The 24,627-nt window shown below is 48.5% G+C and overlaps 1 protein-coding gene across 1 annotated transcript; it reads right to left on the bottom strand.

The window, feature by feature from the left end:
• Positions 1 to 2,481: 2,481 nt before the first annotated feature.
• Positions 2,482 to 19,258, bottom strand: TBC1D2 (TBC1 domain family member 2). Its single transcript, XM_009492971.2, has 13 exons — positions 18,832 to 19,258; positions 18,047 to 18,179; positions 16,967 to 17,108; positions 14,690 to 14,826; positions 13,881 to 14,068; positions 12,354 to 12,740; positions 11,404 to 11,514; positions 9,584 to 9,771; positions 7,910 to 8,380; positions 6,641 to 6,761; positions 4,437 to 4,622; positions 3,658 to 3,779; positions 2,482 to 2,964 (listed from the first exon to the last, which is right to left on the bottom strand). Exons 1-13 carry the CDS (start codon positions 19,237 to 19,239, stop codon positions 2,763 to 2,765), a joined length of 2,796 nt encoding a protein of 931 aa, XP_009491246.1. The 5' UTR covers positions 19,240 to 19,258; the 3' UTR covers positions 2,482 to 2,762.
• Between the last annotated feature and the right edge of the window lie 5,369 nt (positions 19,259 to 24,627).

The raw sequence follows: 24,627 nt of genomic DNA, 5'->3' as shown, positions 1-24,627 counted from the left end.
CCAGCTGGCATCTTGTGACATGAGTTCAGTGCTTTTCAGTAACCCTAAAGTAACCCTTGTGGAGCAGAAGGGAAGTAGAGTAGGGCCCATGAGGACATGCTAGCTTGGCTCCAAGGTGCAGGTCTGCACAGGCTTTGCAGATATTCCTGCATCCACTATATTTTAGTAAAGAATGACCACAAGTGACTGGTTGGCGGTATGACCAGAGGAAATGGCTCTCAGTGAATACACATGTGGAGCAAAACCCAGAGCTGGTGAAGACACAACAGAAGAGAAACTTCTAACAACCCTGAGATGTCATTCCCTTCTGATTTCAAGTTAAAATTATGTTCAGAATTTCCCATCAGGACAACAGCTAGGTCCTTATGTCTTCTTCAGAAAAGTTTATTTTTTAATGGGTCATTATATACCACATAAACCAATGTTTATTTATATACTGTAGATATAAGTCAGGCTATGGTTTGGTCTAATAATGCATGTTTCAAATGCCTTTTTTAAAAAACATAAGGGCAGGATGGAAGAAAATATTTTTAAGCTGTTGCAAAAGGCTCTAGGAAAAATACAATGGTAAGTATACTTCTAATTTCCATGGTCTTGATTTAAAAGATAATGCCTTTCAAAAATCTGTAACAGTAGCAAAAATCTGTATTTGTGTGCATGCACATAACAGTACGAGTAAATTAGATTAGTAACATCACCTGTAAAGAAAAACTTTGTCTTTTTAGCTTCTCTAGCTAGGTGGCATCATTTTAAAACCAGTGCATTTTTTTGAGATACTGTGTTAAGATTCCAGTAACATCTTCTTCTCATCCCACACTTTCAATGTGCGCAGCTGTCAGTGACACGCAGGGGACCTACCTCGCTCTTGCCCATCTATCCACTCTTCCCAAAACCTCATTGCCACTTTGATTGCTTCTGTACTGTGTGGTTGGCCTCCACAGCTCTCTCCCAGCTCAGGCTTTTATAATTCTTTGAAACTGGCTGATTTGTCCAGTTGTGCCTAAGGCAGAGCTGAGGCAGACCATGTGACTCAGGTGCATAGAGGCTGGTGCTGTTTCCACTAGAGTCTGTGATCTTGGCTATTGCCCACCTGGCTGAGAACAGTACGGGCTATGAATGCTTGTCTTCCCTTCCTCTGCAAGCACTGATGACTTTATACCACAAGAGGTTTAAAGGAAGCATCATCCACTGAATGGGCTTGGGTTCAAGGTCAGTCTAAAAACATATAGCAGAGCCCCCCTTACAGCAGGGTCTGCTGTATGCTGTCAGTGCCAGCACTGCAGGCACACCTGGAATAAAGCACTGCTCAGCAGGAAAGCGGGGCAGCAGGATCTGGCACCATGTTAGGGAAAAGAAGTTGTATTTGTCTGAAGCACTTGACTCATCCTGGGTCTGTGGAGGGCTGAGCCTCACAGGCAGGGCATCCAGCCCAGGAGATGGGCGAGCTTGGGAAGCAGGGGAGAAAGCTGTCAGACCCCATTCCCAGAGGTAAGCAGGGCATCTCTGTGTGCTCGACCCATGGAGGCCACCTCCTTGGTTCAGGGGAAATTAATGTTTTTTTCTAAAGAGTATCAGGCCATCTTTTGTGACTTAGTCCAAGTGGTTTGCAAGTTCACCCCCAGAGTGACATACTCCATGGGTCAAACACCTTCAATATTGGAAACTCCTACAGAAAAGACCTCCTCTCTCCCATTATGAATGGGAGTCAGAGACAGCGGTATCAATGTAGAAACCTGGCACAGGAGACGCATAACTGTGAGGCAGAGAGAGATGGCCACACACTCACCCTGGCCGAGTGTGAGGCAATCAGAAGACCCAGGGGTCCCCAGTAGTCAAAGTCTCCATAACATTAGGCCCTGCCTGCAGCCAGGCTGCGGTTGGTTTCACACTGAGATGAGAGCTCCTCTATGGAGAAAACTCACCTCTGGAAGGTACAGTGCTGCCAGGATCAGGCCAACTGTGCCAGTTTTGGCTGGGATAGAGTTAATTTTCACAGATGGCTCTGCTCAAAGCTGAACAAAGAGGAGAGGTAGGTCCCAGCATTTGCCAGCCAGGCATGGAGACACACCTTGTGCTCCCATGGACTTCCACAGTAACCAAAATAAACTGGAGAGGCAACTCCACTCTCCCACAACCCACTTCACTTGCCCTGAGTCCCATGGGAAGATGTCCTCCAGCTCCCAGGACTTCCTCAGGCCCAACACTCATCTGGAGACAGTGTCATAACTCAGTAACTGCAATGTTAAACACATGCTCTCCTGGCAGGCTAGCCACACTGAAGGCACTATGCCTTCAAAGAGCAGGCTTCCTTCCTGACCAATTCAGAAGCTTTAAGTACCAAGAGGGAGTGCTCTCAGTTCATTATTTCCAGTGATTTTACTTGTACATAAAGATCTCTTTCAAGCCTCCATTTGAAAAGGTAGAAAAGCCCTGCCTGGCTGGGTCTTTTGCACCATGTCAACTTCTGTCATGGTACCACAACTGATATTTCCTATGGACCTTCAGCTGTAATCCTGAACTGCACAGGACAGGGTGGGCTGAATGGGGAGAAGTACAGAAGAGGATAAAACTCCTTTGACACCTTCCAATCCATTACAAATCTGGCTTGTTCCCCAAATGGTCCTATACCTGCAGCCTTGCTTCCTGGGGCAGATGAACTCCTCCTGTGACCACCTTTCCCCCTCTGTGCCATCTCTTACAGACAGTTGCTACTGAAGACCTCCTGCAAGGTGGGAGGGAAGTGATGAGGAAATCTGTTTTTGTTAAATTTCTTCTTCCTCTTCACTAACAACCTCCTTCAGGTCCTGAGGCCCCTGCTGTGCTCTCTCTTTTACATAGGCTGCCTTGATCTGTTCCAGCTCACACAGCTCTGCCTCCAGCTCTTCCCTGTGCATTGACCGCCGGTTCCTCAGCAGTTTCATGCGGAAGGGGTTTAAGTCATTGAAGGCAATGTTCATCAGCTTCCTACGATGGAAAAGACAGGTCTGGTGAACCGATTTACTGGCTGGTAACAGATGGAAACAGATACGCCAACTGCATCCCGGGGTAGGCAAAGAGCAGGGCCTCAAATTTCAGCGCTCTGAGCTCAAAAGTCATCAAGCAGCAGGGTCTTAAAGGGATCACAGCCAATTCCTTGCTCACACGAATACCAACCCAAGCAACACTTTAAACAGCCTTACACCACACCCCCTTTTAAGGTACTGGTGTGCAGCCACCAGTCAGGAGACGGTGGATCAGATGCCAATTCTGATGGCCCCTTGGGGAGGAATATTCCCAACGTTGAGCTCTTCTGATCACAGAAATCTTCCTCTCATGTGTTGCCCTTAAAGGTCGTGAGTGGTGCTGTGTTCCCAAATGCTTTTGAACTACAGCTGAGAGAAAGCCAGCAGGTGGCACCACAAGTTCCAGCTGCTGCAAAAAGGAGCCTGGCCCAGACTTTGTGGCCTGCTCCACTGCAGCATGCCTTTGCCCAAGCCAAAAAGACCTTAACACCATGAAGAGAGAGTCAAAAAGAGACAAAGTGATCCATGCCCCATGGCTCTGCCAATGCACATGCATCTCTCTTAACAGACTGGTCACAACTCTTTTTAGGCTGACCTAACAAGGCAAGTAAGTACAAACACAGGATGGAAGGTTTTCTACAACCCACAGTCCTACCTGCCATCCATGATCATTCTCGTGAAAAAGCGTAGGTACTGGTAGATCTCCACGCTGTCATGAATTCTTAGGATTTCCTCCTCGTTGTATTTAAAAATTGCAAGAGCATAGCGGAAAATCACCTGGAGGGTTGAAAGGTATTTGAATTGACAAAGTCTTAGGCAGCTGAGGGACCAGGCCCTCCTGGCATAAAACATGGGGTGGGGCACACAGCACTGCAGTACAGGCTGGACACTGGGCTTCTCCTGCTCTCAATAGGCTGTTAGGGCAGGTCTAAAGCAGCACAGTGCTAATCCCAAGAGAATGACCCTCTACAGCTAACTTACAACCCCAAAACATACCAGGTCCTCCAAAAGGACACCATAGGGATTTCACAAGGGTTCTCTAGCTCTCCCTATACACAGGGGCAATACAAGACTCACATTTCCAGATACTGACTCTCTGCCCATCTTCTGTTCCCTGTATCTGTCGTACTCTCAGCTGTGTCCCAGTCACAGAGCAGAAGACACCATGGCCTCTCAGAGGGCTGTTTCGTAGCAGGACTACCTGCTAAAAAGTGCCAGTGATACTGTGCACAGTATCAGGGACTAGGTCTGCCCACTGGCAGCAAGTACACAGACAACGCAGAGGCTAGGAGGCATCAAGACACCCCACCAAACAGGCAGGATAGGACAAGAGGCTCAACCCCACATCTCTTTGGCACATGTATATGTCCATCACCCTGCCATCATGTCACAGAGGTGGTGCAGTGGGAAGAAGGCCTAGACTGAGAGTTGTACCTTAGTTCCCTCGTACAAGAAGGCATCCCAAACTCGCAGGAGGATGTCGCTGACCAGGCTGTCCACAAAGGCCACCAGAAACCAATTAAAAGTGATGAGTGAGACATCAATCCGATACTGCTCAAAATGAGCCATGAGGCGAGGCAGCTTCTCTGAAAGGAAGTCTTTGAAGACTCTCTGATCTACCTAAAGTTGACAAAAAAGAAAACAGTGAAGCCCTAGTCAAGAGCAGTCCTGGTGCTGCAGGAGAGGAGCAGTGCAACGGGACAGTGTCCCACGCATGTCACGGTAATCACTGGTCCTGCGTTCTAGCCTAACCACAGCCCAGGAAGAACAGAGCATCCTTTGTCTCCCAACCCTTCAAAATTACTGAGCAGTGTACTTGTACACTGTACTCAGCGCAAGGTGTGGAGCTGAAACAGGGCTAAGATACAAGCAGAGATACATACATTCTTCTCACTCAGATGATCATATTCCTTCCCAACCTCAAAGTCAAGGAGGAAAATGCTGCCACATTTTTCCACATCAGTCTTACTGGGATTTTCTCTGATGTCATGAGCATCCAGTTGAATTACAGGAATTAAAACCTCCCCAGGTCTGAATGACTGCACATGGCCCAATAGAATAAACACCTAGAATCCCTCTGACTTCACAAGCAGGACCTGATCTTCTCACTTAGCTTCTCTTTGTGGTCTGAGTACCGTCTGTGCTCTCCTTCTGGTTGCATGAGCCGAGACACAGAAATGCAGTTGGTGAGATCCTTGATCCAGGTTTATAAAGGCTTCATCTCAGGGAAGCCATAGTTTCATGGGGGCAAGTGCTTAAGGAGCAAGATTATGTAGGTCCTCCCCTATGCCATATCATACTACTGCCCCAGCTCTTGTCAGCCCACTTAGCTGTGGCACAGTGGTACAAACCAGATGAGGTGATATGCTTGGTCTTTAAAATGTGCAAGAGCTAAACTTTCCAGCCAACTCAGAGCTTTCGCTTTATCAAGCCAACCTACAAAGCATTACCCCAGACCTTCCTCTTTATGTGGGTCTTGGCTAGACTTTCAGAGACCAACCATGAGGTCAGGAAATTTTTCTAAAACAGGCTCCCTCAGCTGACAGTCTTTTCTCACCAAATGTAGAGGAGCCTCTATGTATTCAGTCTGCCATGTTTTCCCTGTCAATCACTATTTGTCAAGTATTGAGCACTGCCTATTAAATCTCACAGATAACACTACCTGCTCCAGATAGACATTTTGCTATCTGCGCAGTGATTTGGCTGCTTCCCCAGTCTGTGGGTTGGTCTCTCCACCAGCACGCCACTGTCCCAGTAAACATTAGTCAACCAATTCAGTGGCACAATCAGTCACTCTCAGCTACTGACGCTTGTAGCCTCATCTGTTGTGGGTGCACAGATACAACCCTCTTCTCTGTGAAAGAACCACACACAATAAAGACACCAAGGTCACAGCCAGGCTCAACAGACCAGGCACTGCTGGGTATGGGTGGTATGGGCACACAATTACAATTCCATTGTACTGTATGGGATTTATCTTGGCTCTGTGTCTGCCTGGGAGGATGTAGTATATCTGATACAAGACAACACATCTTGAAAACCTTGAAATCCAGTGACTTTGAACAAGGAGGGCAAGTTACTCACAGAACACTTTACATTAAATGGCCAGAGGGCTTTCTGATCTGCAAAGAACCCCAAAGCCAGAACTAACACTGTATTTGATCATGAACTGAGGCAAGTACAGTGAATATAAAAATCTCAGTATTTTCTTCCATCTGCACATGGCACTCCAAAGATAGGGTGCAGTTTCCAAAGAAACAGCTGAAGGGCTGCAGAATGGTGCCGTCTTCATACGTAGTTCTACACATGTTGGAGTGTGCTACTTCACCTCTACTAGGCCCTCCTTAAAATAAGTAACTGTGCAACTAATGAGCACCTTCCTTCTGACTAACCTAACCTTCAAGTGATTACTCAGGAGTGGTGCCCAACTTCCTAGTGCTGGGGATCAATTTTGCTGCTCCTGTGTGTTTAACAGCTTCATACTCTCAAGTTTACACCACCTCTGCAATGGAAGGGATTGCAAGGTGGTATCACTGTCCTGTAAGAAATCAAACACACTGCAAGCTGACTTCTTGCTTTTAAACCTTTACTGTAAATCACTGTATCAGTCCAAGCAGATGCGAGGGTGTCCAGCTCACCTGTGATGTTATCAGTGTGTCACTGTAGTAGTCTGCTGGCATTAGGTTCTCCACAATATGGACTAGGCACCAGAAAGCACTTTCCTCATCTTCCAGGACCAGAAGGGCAACAGCTGCCAATCTGTGGACAAGACATGGTGAGGCAATGCAACACTGCAGGAGAAGACATAGGCCAGCACAGGAACTGGAGAATCCCATGATTCCTCTTGGCATGTCTCTAGCTCCATGAGCATCCAAAACATCAAACATGGCAAGGCAGTTGGTCAGAGGGGCAAGTGATGTGTTCTGTGGGTTTCTGAAGGAACCATGGGGCTGTGATTTTCTCTCCCATGTGCCTCTGTCAGCAAATAGGAAGCATCAAATATGGAACTGGTGCAACAAAGCCAGACTCCCCAGCTAAAGGGATGTTCTGTACATCTGCTGAAGTTAGCAGTGTGCTCATTTTGGCTATTTCAATACAGGAAAGAGCTCACTCAGAGATAGTCCATATTATGTGACACAGCTCACCTTCCCATACATCCTGCTGCAGCCCTTACCTGCTTCAGCTCTGACTTACCTCCTTTCAGCCAGACTGGAAAGATGATATCTAATATCAGGGGCTCTCTAGAGTGGAAAATGTCTTTCAAAGACCATCCAAAGAATAATAGGAATAGCTTACACCGACCTTTCTCATGTCAGAAGGTCCAACCAGAAATTCCCTTCTTACAGCCAGTGCCCAGCAGCACACTTTTACTTGGCAGCACACTTCTAAGAAGCCTGGTTTTAGCTTTCCTATAGTCTTCTTTGGAAAGTGAAAGAAGCTTTTAGATTCCCTGAACCTTCTCTTCTCCAGATAGAACACGACCAGTTTCCTCAGCCTCTTCTCATGTCGTTTGCTGGAACTCCCTCATCTCTAACACTTCCGAACATTTCTTCCAACTCTTCTCAGCAAAAAGGGGAATCATCAGGGTGATTCTGCTGAGCACATTAAGACTTAGAAATTCAGCCCCAGCCTCATGCTGTTATTCTGGGACTGCCTCATTCTACCTCCTATAGCTGGTCCTTCCTATTCTGTAACTATGGAGATGTCAGACAAGTGTGTCCTGTTGCTTGCTTAATGCCAGAAACACTGGGTGAAAAAAGACACCAAATACAGAATTCTGCAGGAAAACACCTAGAGCCAGGGCAGAACTCTAGAGAGGCAGGAGCCTACGGTTGCCTGAACCACAGCCTAGAGTATGTGTCTTGTCAGTGCTATCCCATGAAGAAGCAGCACACCTAGCTCCTCACCTGTTCAGTCCCTGGCAGTATCCAATAGTGGGATTATGCCAGGAGAATGCCAGCAACACCCTCCGGAGCTTGGGGATAAGCTGGGAGGTGGGAGAGGAAAAATGTTTGTTGTTGGTCAGTGTGCGGGGTAGGTCGAGCTCAATCTGCCGGCAGGCAGGGTGCTTGGTGCTCTTGCTTTGCCATAACAGCCGCTGGTAGTGGTCAGGCCGATGGCTGCAGTGCCGGCTGACAATCCACCTCCAGACCCGTTGCCGGTGCTCCACTGGAATGCCACTTCGGATCAGGTTCTTCAGCTCTACAGAGGGGCTCAGCTCTCCAATGCTGTTCCACCTGTCACGGAGGGGCTTCTCCACTACTTCCTGGCTCCGCAGGTTGTTGGACTTTATCTCCAGGGCTTGGATTTTGGCCAGAAGTTTCCAGTCCTCAACTTCATAGTCAGGTACAGTCATAAACCCATACTCGTCATACTCACTGGAGGGACACAAAGAAGAGGTTAGTTCAAGGGGCAGTGCTGGTACCTGCATCAAGGGCCACTCACTACTTGGGGCCATGTCAACTACAGCCTGTTGCCAGGTTCCTGTCACCCATGCCGGAGCACAAGTACTCGTCCTTCACTTCTCTGGCAGCTGCATGTGAGAGCCTGCCATGCCCACTGTCTCAAAGCCTTGAAGACAAATGAGAGCCTGCCAGCAATGGCCTACACATGCAAACTCAAGTATAACTTTGCTCTGAGCTACAGCCCAACCTCATCAGACCTCCCTCACCTCACTTGCTCCCCTGCCCCTAAGAGAGTACCTAGCTCAACCTGTCCACCTTCTCCCTACCATGTCCTAGTGCAGAGACAGTTCTGTAGGAAGGGACTGCAAAGGCTTTGGGACATCAGACCAAAGAATAGAGATCCACAGTCCCTTCTGATATCTCCCTGTACACAGTGCAAATCTCCTACTGATGGGAAAACACCAGGAGCGCTGACAGTACAGCTCGTTGAGGGTTTGTGCATCAGTAGTCCACAGGCTGGAATACGTGTAAGATATCGTTATATTCTTGACAGAGAGACCAAGCCTGGCCTTGGGGTCTCATCTCCAAAGCCACCTGGAGAACCTGAGATTCTGACCAACCAGACAAAATGGAAAATGCTACAGAACTGGGGCTCTAACTGGGCGGGAAAGCATAAACACAAATGGAAGGACCCCAGCAGCGCTGGTGGCAAGGCTCTCTGGAGGTCTCCAGTCCAGCCCCCCTTCACTGCAGGACTGTCCCCAGCACTAGAACAGGGCCACAGTGGCTTTGTATGGCTGCGACTAGAAAACCCTAAAGGATGGAGATCACCCACCTCTCAGGTGGCCTCCTCTCCTACAGAAGGAGTTTATCTTCATGTCCAGTGTTTACCTCCTATACACACCATGGCTGTTGTCATTTGCCATACTGTCTGCCACTGTCAAGAAAAGTTTAGCTGTACCATCTTTAAGTTCCCCTTCCTACAGTGATATGCTGCTATCAGATACTCTTGGTCTCCACACTGCCAAACTAAACCAGCCTCCTCAACGTCCACTTCTAGGTCATGGCTCCAAATCCCTGCTATAGAAATGTCCCCATATCTTTCTTGCCTGCGCATTGCCCTCCACAGCCAGAGTCCTAAAGGGGTGTGCATATCCCCATGCTCTTGCCTCTTACCTTACAGCGTTCAGGCTAAAACCTTCTTCTGCTTCTTCCTTCACATCCCACTGGAGCGCTTCCTGGATGAGTTTCCTCACCAACTCAGCATGGGAGCTGGGCAGGCCAGGCACAGCCTCCTGCAGCTTCCGCAAGACAGTCAGGTATTTGCTCTCCATCTGGCAGTTTCGTGCTTGCAGGCAGGCACACTGATGGGGAAAAAAGAGGAAATGAGCCAGCTCATTGCTGGTGCTTCCCACGTTGCCACTGCTCTCTGCTGGCCTGGTCTGCACATGAAGTGAAGACTCCTGAACAGCAAAGCCCCAGAAAACACATCCAGCAGTTTTCTACAGTCAGTGGAATTGCAGCCATGAATGAATCACCATGGTCTATAAACAAGCACAAGCTGCAGTAGCTAGCATGCAACAGAATTTGCCTATTGAGTAGAAGACCTACTACAGCATCACCTACTTTAGCTACTGCATTGCAATAGTGGATGGCCATATCCCAGCCAGCTCAGCGCAACAGGATACAACCAAAGAGCCACCACTGCAGCTGAGTTCTCTGCAGACTTTTTCCCTGCTCCTCGGACAAGTTCTCTACCCAACACTGAGCTGTATCCTGACAAAACACACCACTCCTGAAACTGAGCTATGACCATACCATTTTCAGGATACAGAGCAGCACCACAGACAAGATGACCACATGCCCCGCAGCAAGCCCAGGCCAACGGCACTGGTACACAACATTTCTCAAGCACAGAAAGCCCAACTGAGTTCAAACAGCAGGACAGTCCCTGCCAGCACGATACTCCTGGGCACACAAAGCAGAAAAAAGGAATGAGGACTGTTATCCCCACTCCACAAGTGGGGAACTGAGGCCACACAGGTGACAAGACTCACCCAATGTCTCACAGGAAGCTCAGTGAAGACTCCTGCTCAGTGGGAAGCAGCAGTTGAAAATAAAAACAAAACAGAAACCACAGAGAGAATTAGGCTGCATATAGAGGGGACAGAAAGGAGCATGGGATACTGTCATACTACCACTATAATCAGCATTTTGCCTGACTTTGAGCATGTTGGTCTGATTACTTCCTTTCTGAAGTTTACGGTAGTTTCCAGATCAGAGAAGGGCAGTGAGTTAGGAGGCAGGAAGGGTTTCAAAGGACTAGAAAGCAAACAGATCTAAGAATGGCACTAACACTTCAGAAGCACCTTTTTTCCCTGTTCCAGAATCCAAGACTGTGGAGACATACCTTAAAACCCAGGGAAAACCCACAGAACAAATGCCAGCAACACCACCAGCCTGGGGAAGTGGTTCAGGACCAGAAGGTAGGATTAGACAAGTCGGAGAGTAACCAGGTTATGCACACTTACAAAGCTAGAAATAAAAACAGAGCTTAAGAAAACATAAGATCTCTGATCTAGCTGCAGGACCTGAGAGTGCTGCCACCTGGCAGCACCAAGCCTGGTAGAAAAATCAAGACTAGATGAAGCCAAAGCTCAGTCAGTCTGCCAGCTCTCAGGAAAATTTTCTGAGTCCCTACACATAGTGTTGCTTTTTTATTTGTATCCAAAAGCATAGCCAAAATGCAGAAATCTGGATTAAGTTTCAGCATCCTTAAGACTGAGCTTTCCAGGTATTTTACTTTTATTGAAGAATGAAAATGATTGTGTCTAATTCAGGAACAACACAAAGCAGAAAAAAAGGTCACGCTAAAAAAACACATTGGGAAGAAAGCTTATTCCTGGTGTGCTTTGGACCAAAATCCATTCCAGTGCCGACTTTGGAAAGAAATTAGTAACAGCTCTCACCAAGGGAAAAAAGTAATTTTGCCTTACCTTCATCAGAAGGGCTTTTTCATTCTCAGCAGCTCTTGTCCAGAGTTGAGTAACCTGGTGGATCTCCGAGTTGAGAAATTGGTTCTGGGTTTTGTATGCATCAATGTCATCCTGCCACAAAGCAAAACAGTCATACAAGGAGAGTTCTTGAGGGGCTTGGAATCCCCTCCCAGTTCAGGGACCTCGGGTGTGAATTGTGTTAAGGACAAGAAAACATCTCAACAGTTTTGTGTTCTGGGGAGAAGACAGAACTCCCCAGGACAAAGGCTGCCTACAAAGGAAATCAAGGCACAACATTAAATAGCAGTGTCATGCATGCATAGACAAGACACTTGAAAATGCTAAGTGCACTGCATGTACATGCTTAGAAAACACAGAGACATCCAGGTGATATAAAGCTAGAGAAGCACCTAAATAAGATGAAGAATATATGTGATTTGTTCTATTTTTTAAAAACCTGACACAAATTTCAGTCCCATGGCTGGCAGCAAAAACAAACACTCTCCCACAATGCAGTAAGTGGCTCTTTTGGCAGTTTTCCACCCTACGCTAACTGGTCATTAAAACTGTGCATATATTGATAAACAAGAAGCTGGATTTGAAAGAACCAGGATTGGGAAACTGCAAGAGGGAAACACAGAGGAACAAAGCTAGTGAAGGCAGCAAGTGAGACTGCAGCTGTGAAACAAAAGAAGAGCAAAGAAAGAGGCAGGCACTGAATGGTGACACAAAGTCAAACAAAACAGGCTCTGAGCTGAAGCTGAAACTGACCCAGATCCTTTTGAGCACCCTTTTGGTATCAGGTGAGCCCCTTCCAGCCTGCCTCTGGTTTGGAGACAGATGGAGCAACTAGCAGAAGTATATTCTGTGATTCCCATGAGGAACAGCCTCCCACTGAACCAGAGGGCACAGAAATGGGAGCCCCAAATGACCTGTGCCCTCTCACACACCTTCAAGTGCTCAATCTCCTCCTGCTGCTTATACAATGTCTCTGCAGTGATAGTGTTGGCTTCTTGCAGGGGGTCAGAGAGCTCTCGGGCCATCTGCTCTGTCAAGGCCATGATGACTTCCTGTTTGGCATGGTTCTTCTCCATCAGAAGCTGCACGTGCTCCTTGAGCTCCTGGATGTGCCTGTCTCTCAGAGTCAGTATCTGCTCAAGTTCCTTCTTTTCTTGCTCAAGAGTTTCCAGTCGACTGGTGAGATCTGCGATTTGTCTCACTTTGTGGCGCACCAGCTCCAGCCTGTCCTTATCTTCTGCTGCATTGAGATACATGCTAGATGCTCGCTTCTCCTGCTGGGCTGCCTCCAGAGCTTTGTGGAGAAGTTTAACCAGCTCCTGAAAAGGGAATGCAAAGGCATTACATCACAGTGCTGCCCAGGGCAATGGCAACATGGACAGCACAGACCCAACCAGTAATAACTGAACAGTGAAAGGTCCTCAGGATCTTGAAATTGCCTCCTTTCAGAAGCAAAACTGAATGCAGCAATCTTGAAATCACAGTGCTTCCCCAGTAGAGAAGCTCTGCTATTAGACCTGGACCTGAAAGGTCTCTGCATCAGGCCACAGATGACTTGACTGAGGTGGATTACTAGCAGACAAGCTGCTGTTCACACTGTCTGAATTCTGACTTTCTACAGTCATCCTTCTTGGGAGGCCCAGCAGAGACCAGGGAAGCTGGAGATCTGGTCAGCAGTGTGGTAAAATAGGAGAGAGGGAAATAATACAGTCTGCATCTGTCTGTGCTACCAGAAGGAAACTGCTCTATCCACTTTAACCTTTCCTCTGCCAGAGTCCTCGCTCACTCCATCCCACATGAAGGCACAAAAGCTTGCCCCAGCAACATGCTGCCGATTCAGGCTCTGCCATCTCAGCATTTAAGGAAGCAAATCAAGAATGCAACTGATTGCCCACCATGGAACCTGGCTCTGCTGCCTCTTCGGCTGGAAGAGTTACCAGCATCATTAGTGGAGATCCTGGCATTGCTCCATGCTTGTGAAGAAGAACAGTACCATTCAGGAGAGACAGCCCTTGCAGTGACCCATGTGGTGACTTCTACAGTCAAATCACCTCTTAATGGTGGATGACTGTTCAAAAAGAATGACCTGCTGTTAACAGCATGACAGCCTGGCAGTTCCTGCCAGTGTCATGGCACATATTCAGGACTGTACTTTGTATATTCACTCAGCAATAGAGATGCACCAGCAAGACACCTGCGGAGCACACTTGGATTTGTTTTACCTCCCTTTTCCAGCACATCTGCTAGCTGCACTTCCTAGCAATGGCTGAAGGACAGCCCATTCTCCCTTGCACTGGGCACAATCAGGCACATACAAAGGGGTAGTACCAGAAGCTTCAGCTGGTCCCCAGTGAGAGCCTGCTGAGCACTTATCAGCCTAACACCAAGGTATAAGGGAGTGCCTGTAACCAGTCTCAGGGCCCTGCCCTTAGAAGCAGCAGACTTTTCATTATGCTCACCTTCTGTGACTTGACTTCCTCCGTGAGTGTCAGGATCTGTTGCTGTAGGACACTCACTTTATCCGTTGGGTTCCTCTCCCTGGACAGTTCTTCAGGCAAGCCTGGGAAGCCACTGTTCATCCACCTGGCTTTCTTAACCCAGTTCAGCCTGGGCTCCATCCTTCCATCCTCTGGGATCCCCTGCTCAACTGAAGGGAAATAGGGTTAATTTACACAGAACTGGGTTGCTACTATGGACTCCTGAGTCTTGCTATGGGGGGACTCACAACAGCTCAGCACAGAAGACTGACACACAGGACAAGGAAAATTGACCTGCTGGGATCCACAGGGTTGAAGCACAGACAGCAGGAATCAGCCACAGGTAACCCCAGAAAAAACAAAGCCATGATGTTTTATGGGACCTGTTAACCCAGCTTGCAACCTGCCTACCTATCTTGCACACAGCAAGTGCAAGTTACCATCGTAGAGAGGTAACTTCCCAAGCATGCAGTGGAGCTACTGAACTTAGCCTGTGACCACACAGCAATTTAACTTCTACCTCAAAGAAATACCAGAATGGGCTGGCACCGTGGATGGTATTTTTGCCTCTGCAAAAGGTTCCAGAGGTAGGAGATAAACAGATACAGCCTGAAGCAGAGCCAAAAGAGTCAGTCTTATGGCAACAACACAGGAAGGGAGCTGAGACAATGTGATAGAGTTTTCATGTCCCATGATGACTTGCCACCCTCTCCCTCCCTTTCCTGCTAAGTCTGACTCCCTGCTAGAAAGCATCATACTCAGACCAGCTCACACAGCTCAGTAACAAGCACCTGCACACCCTGCCTCCACTTCTGCCTCTTGTTCCTCATTCGGGTTCTCAGGATGCTCCTGGAATTCACTGAAGCTAAAGACATTCCCATTGTTCCCCCAGAGCTGCTTGGAGCCACAGATATTGTAGACAGTGTTTCTGAAACAAGAAGAGATCAAGACAGCCTAGTGAGCAGGAGAAGTCATGATCACCACAGTCAATGCATATTCAAACTACTCAACACCTTACCGCTCCTCATATCCCACCCCTCCTCCCAAAACCTATCTCCCTCCTGCGCTGAGAAAATCAACTGTTCATGGCACTGGTGGATCTGAGGTTGTAACCTTACAAGGTTGTAACTGGTGTAAATCAGGAAGGTGCCACAAAATCAGTATCAGCACAGCAGTGTAAATCAGCTGAAGGTCTTTCCCCACGTGCTTGAACCCTATACATAAATGCATCAGGCTGGACAGAGGGATCAAAGGTAACAGCAGACCAACCACATCCTTCCCTTTCTCCCTTCCCTCTCTCCCTCCCTCTCCTCCTCCTCCTTTGTTCCCTCTCTTGCTCCCTCCCTCCCTGTCTTTGGCTCACTGTGGAAATCCCCAGGCACCAAGAAAAACTTGGCTATCTACAGCACAGCCAAAACTGCCACATCTGAAGCAGCCACAGGTTCTGTACTCTGAACCACATTTAATAACCTTGCCACAATGAACTCAATAGACTTTGATGCCGTAAAGAGATTCAGGAACAAAACTGCAGTCAGACCCAGAACCAGTTTGTTACAGCTGCTGCTCTCAGATATTGCCAGAAGCACTAAGAGATGACTTTACAGCATCATGCAGAACCACAAATGCACAAGTAGTTTCTGTAAAACCTATACAGGAAAGTGAGTCAATTGCCTATCTCTATACAGGTCTTTTCCCTTCTCCTGTGTTGTCCATCAGGTAAAACAAACAAAGCCCCTTGTTTTGAGATCTACAAAAGATTCAGTGTCAGCTACTTCCTCACTGTAAATGAAGTTGGCATGTAGATATTGTTCTCCTTTTGCCTTGTTACTGTAAGGCTCCACAGCAGAAAAGCAGACATTTCTGACCTCAGGGAACATATTGGCACATAAGTACAGCAGACCTTCATTCCCTGGAGTCTGCAGTTGGCAGTCATCCAATGCAACTTTCCTGCTTTTCTCTACCTCATGCTGCACTTTGTTTTTCCTCTGAGACAACAGCTCAGGGATCTGATGAACTTAGCTGAAATTAGGTATGCTACACTCATGAAGACCCAGCCTGATAGTGATAGAGCCTGAAGAAATGTTCACAGAACCAGGGGAGCAATACAATTTGAAGCCGAAAAGAGGCAATTGTTATTCAAGCCAGCAAAAGCAAGGCTGGGGAGGGGGAAGGACATATAATCACTATATTTTTAATCAAAGTGAGGAGGAGAGAATGCATACCCTGCAAAATACTACACTTGACTCTGATCCTCCTTGGTCCCAAGGGGGATCTTTCTTCTTATCAGCATCAGATAGGATGTAGCCACCGTAGTGGTGATAAAAAAACTATAGCAAACCTCCCCACCAAAAACATTGGGCAGGTGCCAGGCTACCTACCACACCTGTGGCCACTTACACATTTTTGGTTATATATAAATAAGTGACTAGGACACACTTAAGGAGATACTGACAGAGGTTGTCTTTGAGCAACTGTAACTGCCCAAGGCTTGTAACTTACAGCCATGATGGAGCTACACATTGCAACTGCAGATAGCAGCATCATTGTAGGCAGAATAGCCACATAAATGAAACTCAGCAAGGAGCAGCAAGCTGTGCAGTGTTGGGCCATATTACAGGCTCAAGGACCTTTTGCTTGCAGTTCCTGCTTTAGAGTGTGCACTACATTCAAGGTCCTTTGAAACCACTGGGAAGTGCTAATGGGCTTCTATCACTAGCCTACAGAGTACAGCTCAAGCTGCCTGTGTGCCCTTCCAAGAGTGATGTGCAGATGCATCGCAGTAGGCATGCAAACCACTACCTACACTGAAGAAAGCTTAACCAAGCCCTAGGTCTGTCACTAGGATCTTTGCCAAGAGAGCTAGATGATGTGAAATATATTGGAACAGGGGGATGTGAAAGACCCTCTGGCAGCAAGTTTACTTTCGCCTGGAATATCCTTCAAAAAGCTGCTTCATCGTTCTTCCACCTAGGCAGGAGTCCCATTTCACACTATATGTGACAGGCAAGGAAGGCACAAAGTGGCAGGCCAGCATGTCAAATGCACTGCAGCTCTCCTCCTGCACTTACTGTATCTCTGTCCAAGGGTGCTTAAGGGAGATGTTCTGCAAAGCAGTAGATGTCTGGGGTGCAGGCAAAGACGCTGCCTTTAAACCTACTGCTTCTGTTGGTGTTTTCACTGGAGGCAGAAAGTCTTCACTGTCAACAACATCTGTGTAAACACAAACCAGGACACAGAAGCAAGTGAGCAAGACAGACTTCCATGGGACTTTGGCTCCTTCATGTAACTTGAGAACATTTTACTACTACATTTTACTTCCATGTTCAATTGGCCAGGTGGAACAAGGACAGCAGAGCAGCTTTCCTTAGTTTTAGGTCAAATTACAGAAGGTTGCATGTACAAATAGAGTCATCTATTCAAGGACAAGCAAGTGACTTCAACTATTTGTATATGAGAATGACTAACCCTAAACAATCAAACTTACCGCCTAAAGGAATAAGGACAGGAGCTGCTGCTGTTCTTTTCCCTCATTCCAAACAGTGTTGGATAGTTTTACTGTGCAGGTTAACACTCCACAAACGCACTTTGTTACCAAAGTATTGCCTGCTGTAGCAAAATTCCAAGGTACCCAGAACCTTCTAGAGCAGACACTTACTAGGGAGGGCGTTATTTGTTTCAAACAAAACGTGTATCTATTTGTAACTAAACAGGTGGACACCTTGCTTGTGCCCTCCCCTGATCCACCAGCCTGTGCATATATATCCACTGCTAGGAATGCACATCTTCATCCCACCACTGCTGGAAAAAAAAACTTGCTGGAAAAAAAACTTGCTTGCTGTAAATTTCACAGGCCTCACAAGAGAAGGGGATATACCAAATGTGCACACTTGACATTCATGAGGAAAATCAAGAGAAAATTCATGATCATAAGATACCTGAGCACCTCCAGCCATGTGCTGTGGATTAGGAGACAGCCCATTCACATTCATCCATAATAAGGCCGGAAGTTCCAAACATCAACCAAGCATTGATAGTTGGCACCTGCATTTAAAAACCTGGCCAAAACCTCTGCCTGCTTACAGATAAGAAGCACCATTCATCACTGGGGGGCTGAAAGCAAAAGAAATGCTGACGTATGTGACACCTACTTGTTCTGCCAGCCAGAGGTTCATTCACAAGCTGGGAGCTGCCCACAGGAAATCTGCTCTGAGTGTTGCAAAATTCCCAACGTCTCATTTGTAGCTGCTGCAACCAGTACACCATTGCTTGTTTGCTGATTGCCTAACATAACACAAAACAGGAAGGGGAGGGGAGTAATCTCATCAGCATGACACACATCCTGAAGGGCTGACCATCACTTTGCTGCCCAAGTCAGCAGGAATAAAGGCCAGCTGTGTCAAGCTTATGCTATCCTCTAGTCCTAACACTGATTTGGGAGGACAGAGTAAATCTTCAGCACGGCCTTAGTAACAGAACCTCAGTGGACCACCAACCTCATTTTAAACGTTTTTTGGTTTACTATGCTCCAAAGCTAAGCAGAAACGTCATGATTATTTTAGCCAGGAATCACCCACAGAGCTTCTTAATAGTGATTTTCACAGAGATAAAAATCTAGCAAAGGTTCCCACTGGAGCAACCATTTTAGACAGGGAAGCTCATTTCTGTTCGGCCAACTACATGTGGACTGCAGAAATCATCAATGATTTTAATTCAGCACCCAGTTCAGCTTTTACTCTGTTAAACAATGGCCATCGCACAGGTAATGGAGTCCCAGTCTTGCCAAAACAATGCAAGTAATTTAGGTCCAAATGGTAACAGTCCGGGCTGGGAGGACTAAAGTGAAATTCAAGCTAAGAGGTATCTTAGCAGAGATGTGTCTGTCCTGATTGGGAATGTTTCATAACAGACCCCACAAGAAGATACTGCCCCTTACCTTCAAAGTAAAAACTCTGCTTGGTGTTCTGATCTCAAAAACCCCTTCCCCATTTTCCACCTTGCAGTCAAAGCTGGCACTGGAGAGATCGATAGACCCCAAAGGGTTGATGTCCTGTGCAGTTCTGTAGTATAGTAAATTACACTTGTTTTCATCGTAAAAGAACCAGCGAGACTTCCAGGTCTTGATTGGCCCCTTGATGCCCAGCTTATTTAAATAGCCACAGAGTTTTTTTCTGGATGTTTCTCTGCTGGGTTTCAGCTGTACATTTTCCAGTTCTCCAGAAGAGGAAAACATGTCCTTCTCTTTTGCTGAGGCTCCATTGCTGCTGTTCGTGTCTGGATTTGACTCCACTAAATTGCCTGGACCAGCAAGGGGACAGGCTCCACTTTCTGGTCCTTTTTTCATCTCTTTCAGGGAATGTACTCAGAACTGCATTGAAACAGGAAATTCTCTAGGTAAATAAGTTAACAGCAGATCCCGACTATGTAATCATTATAGAACCTGCAGAAAAAGCAGGAATAAGCTCAGGTCTGGCATATGACTAAAAACATTCCCTAGCTTTCAAACTGCCTAGCCAATGTCTCCAACTTCTTTTGGTCATTGCTCCCTGCCTTCCTTGGCTCAGATGACCTCTGTATACCTGTTTTCTCCCTTTTTCATTCCTAGATTAGCCTGGAGTAGCAGCCAAGAAGCAGTACCACAATCTCCTGAGTGAAAAATAAGTACAGTCTGTGGGCATACCAGATCAATAGCAATAACCAGGGCATTTGAAGCCACAGACAACAATGTTAAGTAACAGTTGCAGAAAACATGGCACAAGAACAAGCTCTGGGGGTGGGGCACATACTCAGGTCAAGGGATTTCAGATAAGTGTATCCTGGCATTTCCACTGAATGTTCAACTAGTATTTAAAACCATGGTGTCTGGAGAAAAACTCAGCCTTATGCAGCACCCTTATAAATCATTTGTGTCAGTTGAGGATTGCTGTTAAAAAGCAAGACCTAAAAAGTTAGGTCTCCATCCAGTAGGCCTCATATGATGGATTATACACCAGAGAAAGTAATTCTGTGATCCCTGCAAAACAGACTTGGTTGCTCAGTGGCTAAAGTAACCTGCTGGGTTCCCGAGAGGAATGCAATGTGCAAGAGAAAAATAGAAGAATAAGGCTGGAAGAGATCTGTGCAGATCTCTAGTCCAACTTCCCTCTCGGAGAAAGGGACGACTTCAAAGCTGTAGCCAGCTACTCAGGTCCACATTCAGATGAATTTTGATCATATGCAAGGATGGCAAATCTTACCACTTTTCTGGGCACTTTTTTGAGTGCACACCAGCACACGGCAGGTGTGATTTTTTGCTCAGAGCTGCAGACACCCATGGCCCTTGTATAAAGAAAGCTAACACTCCAGAAAAATATCTATAAATAATTTCTTACATTTTTCTCTTAAGTAAAAACATGGTTTATGGATCAATAAATTAAAAGACTACCAGACACTTCAGTTCAGACACTAACATATCTGAAGCAAATATGTAGGCAAATAAATTCTTGCAGTGTTAAGTTAGTGGGAATCCAACTACAGACACAAAACTATTGAACACAAAAGCCAGCTGCGTGACAACAGGTGAATAGAGATTAATACAGTGGAGCACACAGAGATGTTGTCCAAGGTCATACTCTCAGGAACAACTTATTCTCATGACTAAAAGAAGGCTTACCCATCCTAGTGCTGGCTAAGCCCCATCATGTTTATCGCTGCCCCCTCCTGTTCCCACATTAGCTTTTTAGACAACTATAGATAATGTTCACTCTTTTTGGAAAGCTACTGAACTTCTTTTAGTTCACTCCCCTGACACCATGGATCCTGCTGCTGAACGCATTCACAAATGCCAAGAACAAGCACACTTTGTGAAGGTGCTGCCTCAGCTAAGCTTCTGAAACACCCTGTATTGGGTTTGCATGGCAAGATTTTGGTAGTGGGAGGGCTACAGGGGTGGCTTCTGTGAGAAGCTGCTAGAAGCTTCCCCTATGTCCGATAGAGCCAATGCCAGCCGGCTCCAAGACAGACTTGCCGCTGGCCAAGGCTGAGCCCATCAGCAATGGTGGTGGTGGTAGTGCCTCTGGGATAACATATTTAAAAGGGGGGCCGTGGGGGCAAACCCAATGGGACACAAACTGCAGCTGGAGTGAGGAGTGAGAATATGTGAGAGGAACAGCCCTGCAGACACCAAGGTCAGTGAAGAAGGAGGAAGGAGGTGCTGCAGGCACTGGAGCAGAGGTTCCCCTGCAGCCCGTGGTGCAGCCCATGGTGAGGCAGCTGTGCCCCTGCAGCCCATGGAGGTCCACGGTAGAGCAGATATCCACCTGCAGCCTGGGGAGGACCCCACACCAGAGCAGGTGGATGTGCCCCAAGGAGGCTGTGACCCTGTGGGAAGCCCACGCTGGAGCAGGCTCCTGGCAGGGCCTGTGGACCCGTGGAGAGAGGAGCCCACGCTGGAGCGGGTTTGCTGCCAGGACTTGTGACCCCATGGGGGACCCACGCTGGAGCACTCTGCTCCTGAATGACTGTACCCCATGGGGTTCCCATGCTGCAGCAGTTTGTGAAGAACTGTAGCCTGTGAGAAAGACCCACGTTGGAGAAGTTCATGGAGGACTGTCTCCTGTGGGTGGGACCCCACGCTGGAGGAGGGGAAGAGCGTGAGGAGTCCTCAACTGAGGAGGAAGGAGCGGCAGAGACAACATGTGATGAACTGACCGGAACTCCCATTCCCTGTCCCCCTGCGCTGCTCAGGGGAAGGAAGTAGAGCAAATCAGGAGTGAAGTTGAGCCTGGGAAGAAGGGAGGGGTGGGGGGAAGGTGTTCTATGATTTGACGTTATTTCTTATTACCCTACTCAGTTCTGATTGGCAATAAATGAAACTGATTTTCCCCAAGTCAAGTCTGTTTTGCCCATGACAGTAATTGCTGAGTGATCTCCCTGTCCTTATCTCGATCCACATGCTTTTTCATTATATTTTCTCTCCTCTGTCCAGTTGAGAAGGGGAGCGATACAGCGGCTTTGGTGGGCACTTGGCATCCAGCCAGCGTCAACCCACCACACCCCCAAAAGCTTCATCTCCAAGTTAATTTTGCCTAGCTCAAAGGAACCATCACCAAGAGGAAGAAGCAGTCTCAACTCTCCTTAACAGACCCTGGGGCTTTTATGACAGTACCAGCATAAGGACCTCCTGTACTGTCTGAAGGCTCCATCACACTTCCACCTCTTGCCAGCACAACAGTCCGCAGGTCCACACCATGAACAGGATCAAGTAAGTATTTTGGGTTCAAGCACCAAGTTATGAGGAGTCATGTCAGGTCTGTATTGCAAAGCACTCTAGAGGAGAAGATCTCACCTCCTTAAAAGAAGCGCAGAGACGTCACCGGTCTGCTGGCGTAGAGCGACTGCTGCAGGCACCACCAAGCAGGTAACCACAGCCTCCAAAACAAATCCAGCAGCAACAGAAGAGTGGCTTCTGCCTCAAGTTTCCCTCCGTCCATGCGCTGCCTAGGAACTGCCTGAAAGAGGTATTTAGCTGAAAGCAGCTCTGACACTGACTCATCAATGAAAAGAGAAAACGAGAGTGAAGCATGCACTCACCTCTCTGGAGCTTCTGGAGCTGCTGGGGCGAGCGGCACAAGTCGGCCCCCCCGCCCCTCCCAGCGCCGCACAAGCACCTCCCAGCCCAGCTGCACGGCGCTGGGGCACAAGGGAAAGCTGCTGGAGCCTGGCACCGGGCTGCGCTACCCGGCACGGCGGGGAGGGGACCCTGGCACCACTGGTACCGCCCGGCCCGGGGCGGGGGGGAAACCTCAGGGCCGGGCTCGGGGCGGGGGTGTTGCGGGATCCGGGCCGCTGGCCGCAGGATGGCGGCGGTGGGGTGGTGCGGGGAAGCCGCAGCCCCGCCGGGGGTACCTGCTCCGGCCGCCCGGGCTGCACCGACCGCCGCCCCGCGCTTCCTGCCCGGCCGGTCTGGCGGCGGCGCCCGGCGGGGCGGGGCGCGGCGCAGCCCGGGGCGGGGCGGCAGGGACGGGGGAGCGGAGCAGGAGGGGTGCGAGGCGGAGGACGCCGGCCGGAGCCGCGGAAAAAAATAATAAAGGCATTTCAGCCTGGTATTAGGAAGAAAATGGTTCACCAGGGTGATGCGGCATATTGAAAGCAACCCCGGAGGGGACCAGCAGGTCCCATCTGCGAGGAGGTATGCGCCCCAAAGCCCGCAAAACCGCCGGGCCAGTGGATGCCGACCGATGCTCACCAGACCCCGCAGTGCGAAAGCCACAGCCGTGTGGTCAGCTGGGGGGAATCGGATAAGGCAAACAAATATCACACGGTAACAACAGTGGTACTTGGTGCCACAGAAGATTGGAGGCTGGTAGGATCGAGCTGTGCCAAAGGGTCTAGACTGATGCATGAAAAAGCTTCCGAAAGAGGTACTGCAGGCAATACGGGTGTCAAGAGACTGCCTTAACACAGCAGCGCAGGTCCTGGGGGAGCACAGGGGGACGGGGTACACAGCACAGCTGGGCTGACGCTCTGTGGCAGCTGCCTCCCCTCCTGCTGGCACTGCCAGGCCCCGCTGGGCTTGGCAGGCGCTGGGCTGGCCAAGGAAGGCACTTCTTACACCCTATCCCCAGGACAAGGAGTCTGTATGGCTTTGACTTTCTCTGCGTGCAGTGGTAGATGAGCCTTGATGACATGACTCATTTCCCTTGGTCTCAAGAAACCCCACTCTGAGTTTAGCCAACTTCACCGAGTTTTATTACTGACTTCAGCCAAGTTTAGTACCTGAGCAGCAAGAAGCAAAACTGTCCAGATGTCTGGTGGCCCATGCTTCCACTGGCCTAAGCTCCCAAACTGTAGCACACATAAACCTGATTACAGCATGCAAACCATGCATTTCCATAGCCAAAACTGATTTCACCCAGATTTGGCTTGCACAGCTGTTGGACATTAGACTGGATCAGGGCTGATGGAGTCTAACTCCACTAGGCAAAAGGGGAAAGTGTGAAGGCTGTATCTGCAATTGCATGAAATCCTTGTCCCCTCTGAAGCCTGAGCGTCCTTCTCCCCCTCGGCTGCAGCTGGAGGGGGAAGACCATGACAAAAATGGTGGTGTCAGGGCAGCACCGGCCTGTCTATGTGTAGGCTGACCTGGAAGCACCTTAAAAGTCTCACCTGGAATTCCTCAAACTGGTTAGTACCAGCATGGCTGCAAAATAACCATCCTGCTCCCAGTGTTGCCTTATACACTGGCACAGGCACAGGCATAGGCAACCACACCGGGAACTGAGCCGGTGAAAAGTCAACACACTGGTTTTGTTGTCTAAACTGCAATCCCACGCAGCGTCCAGACCCAGCATGCACTGCATGAGCCACGAAGGGGAAGGTGGTTGTAGGACCAGCAGCAAAGGCAGCGCAGGAGCGTGGGTGTGCCTGCCACGCAGCCACCACAAACCCACCTGCTCCGCGAGGGTCCCAGTCCGACACGAGTAGAAAGTGCCAGCTCTTCACCCCACACAGCCGCCTGTGCCACGGCAGGCCAGGAAGGATGCTCGGGCAAGGACTCGGCAAGAGATCTGACAGGAGCAGCAGGTGACAGTAAGCAACCTGCACCGAACACGGGCGACACTGCCGGGCACAGCATTTTCCGGTAGCAGTCCCCACTCAGCCCGCACCAGAAAGACTCTGATGCCTGCAGGAGCCCTTGAGAAGCGTTTGACTCGAGGCCGCGGTGCGGAGCGGGAGCACCGCCCCCAGGGCC

The sequence above is a fragment of the Pelecanus crispus genome, chromosome Z, assembly GCF_030463565.1.
Source record: "Pelecanus crispus isolate bPelCri1 chromosome Z, bPelCri1.pri, whole genome shotgun sequence".
NCBI classification, from domain to species: Eukaryota; Metazoa; Chordata; class Aves; order Pelecaniformes; family Pelecanidae; genus Pelecanus; species Pelecanus crispus.
This window is presented reverse-complemented; position numbering and strand designations above follow the sequence as displayed.

Coding starts and splice junctions, on each gene's coding strand:
- TBC1D2 (XM_009492971.2), bottom strand. CDS start 19,239: ATGAAAAAAGGACCAGAAAGTGGAGCCTGTCCCCTTGCTGGTCCAGGC. Junction 14,827..16,966: donor CACCCTTGGACAGAGATACA/GTAAGTGCAGGA, acceptor TTCTTGTTTCAG/AAACACTGTCTACAATATCT. Junction 2,965..3,657: donor AGAATGATCATGGATGGCAG/GTAGGACTGTGG, acceptor TTTCCATCGTAG/GAAGCTGATGAACATTGCCT.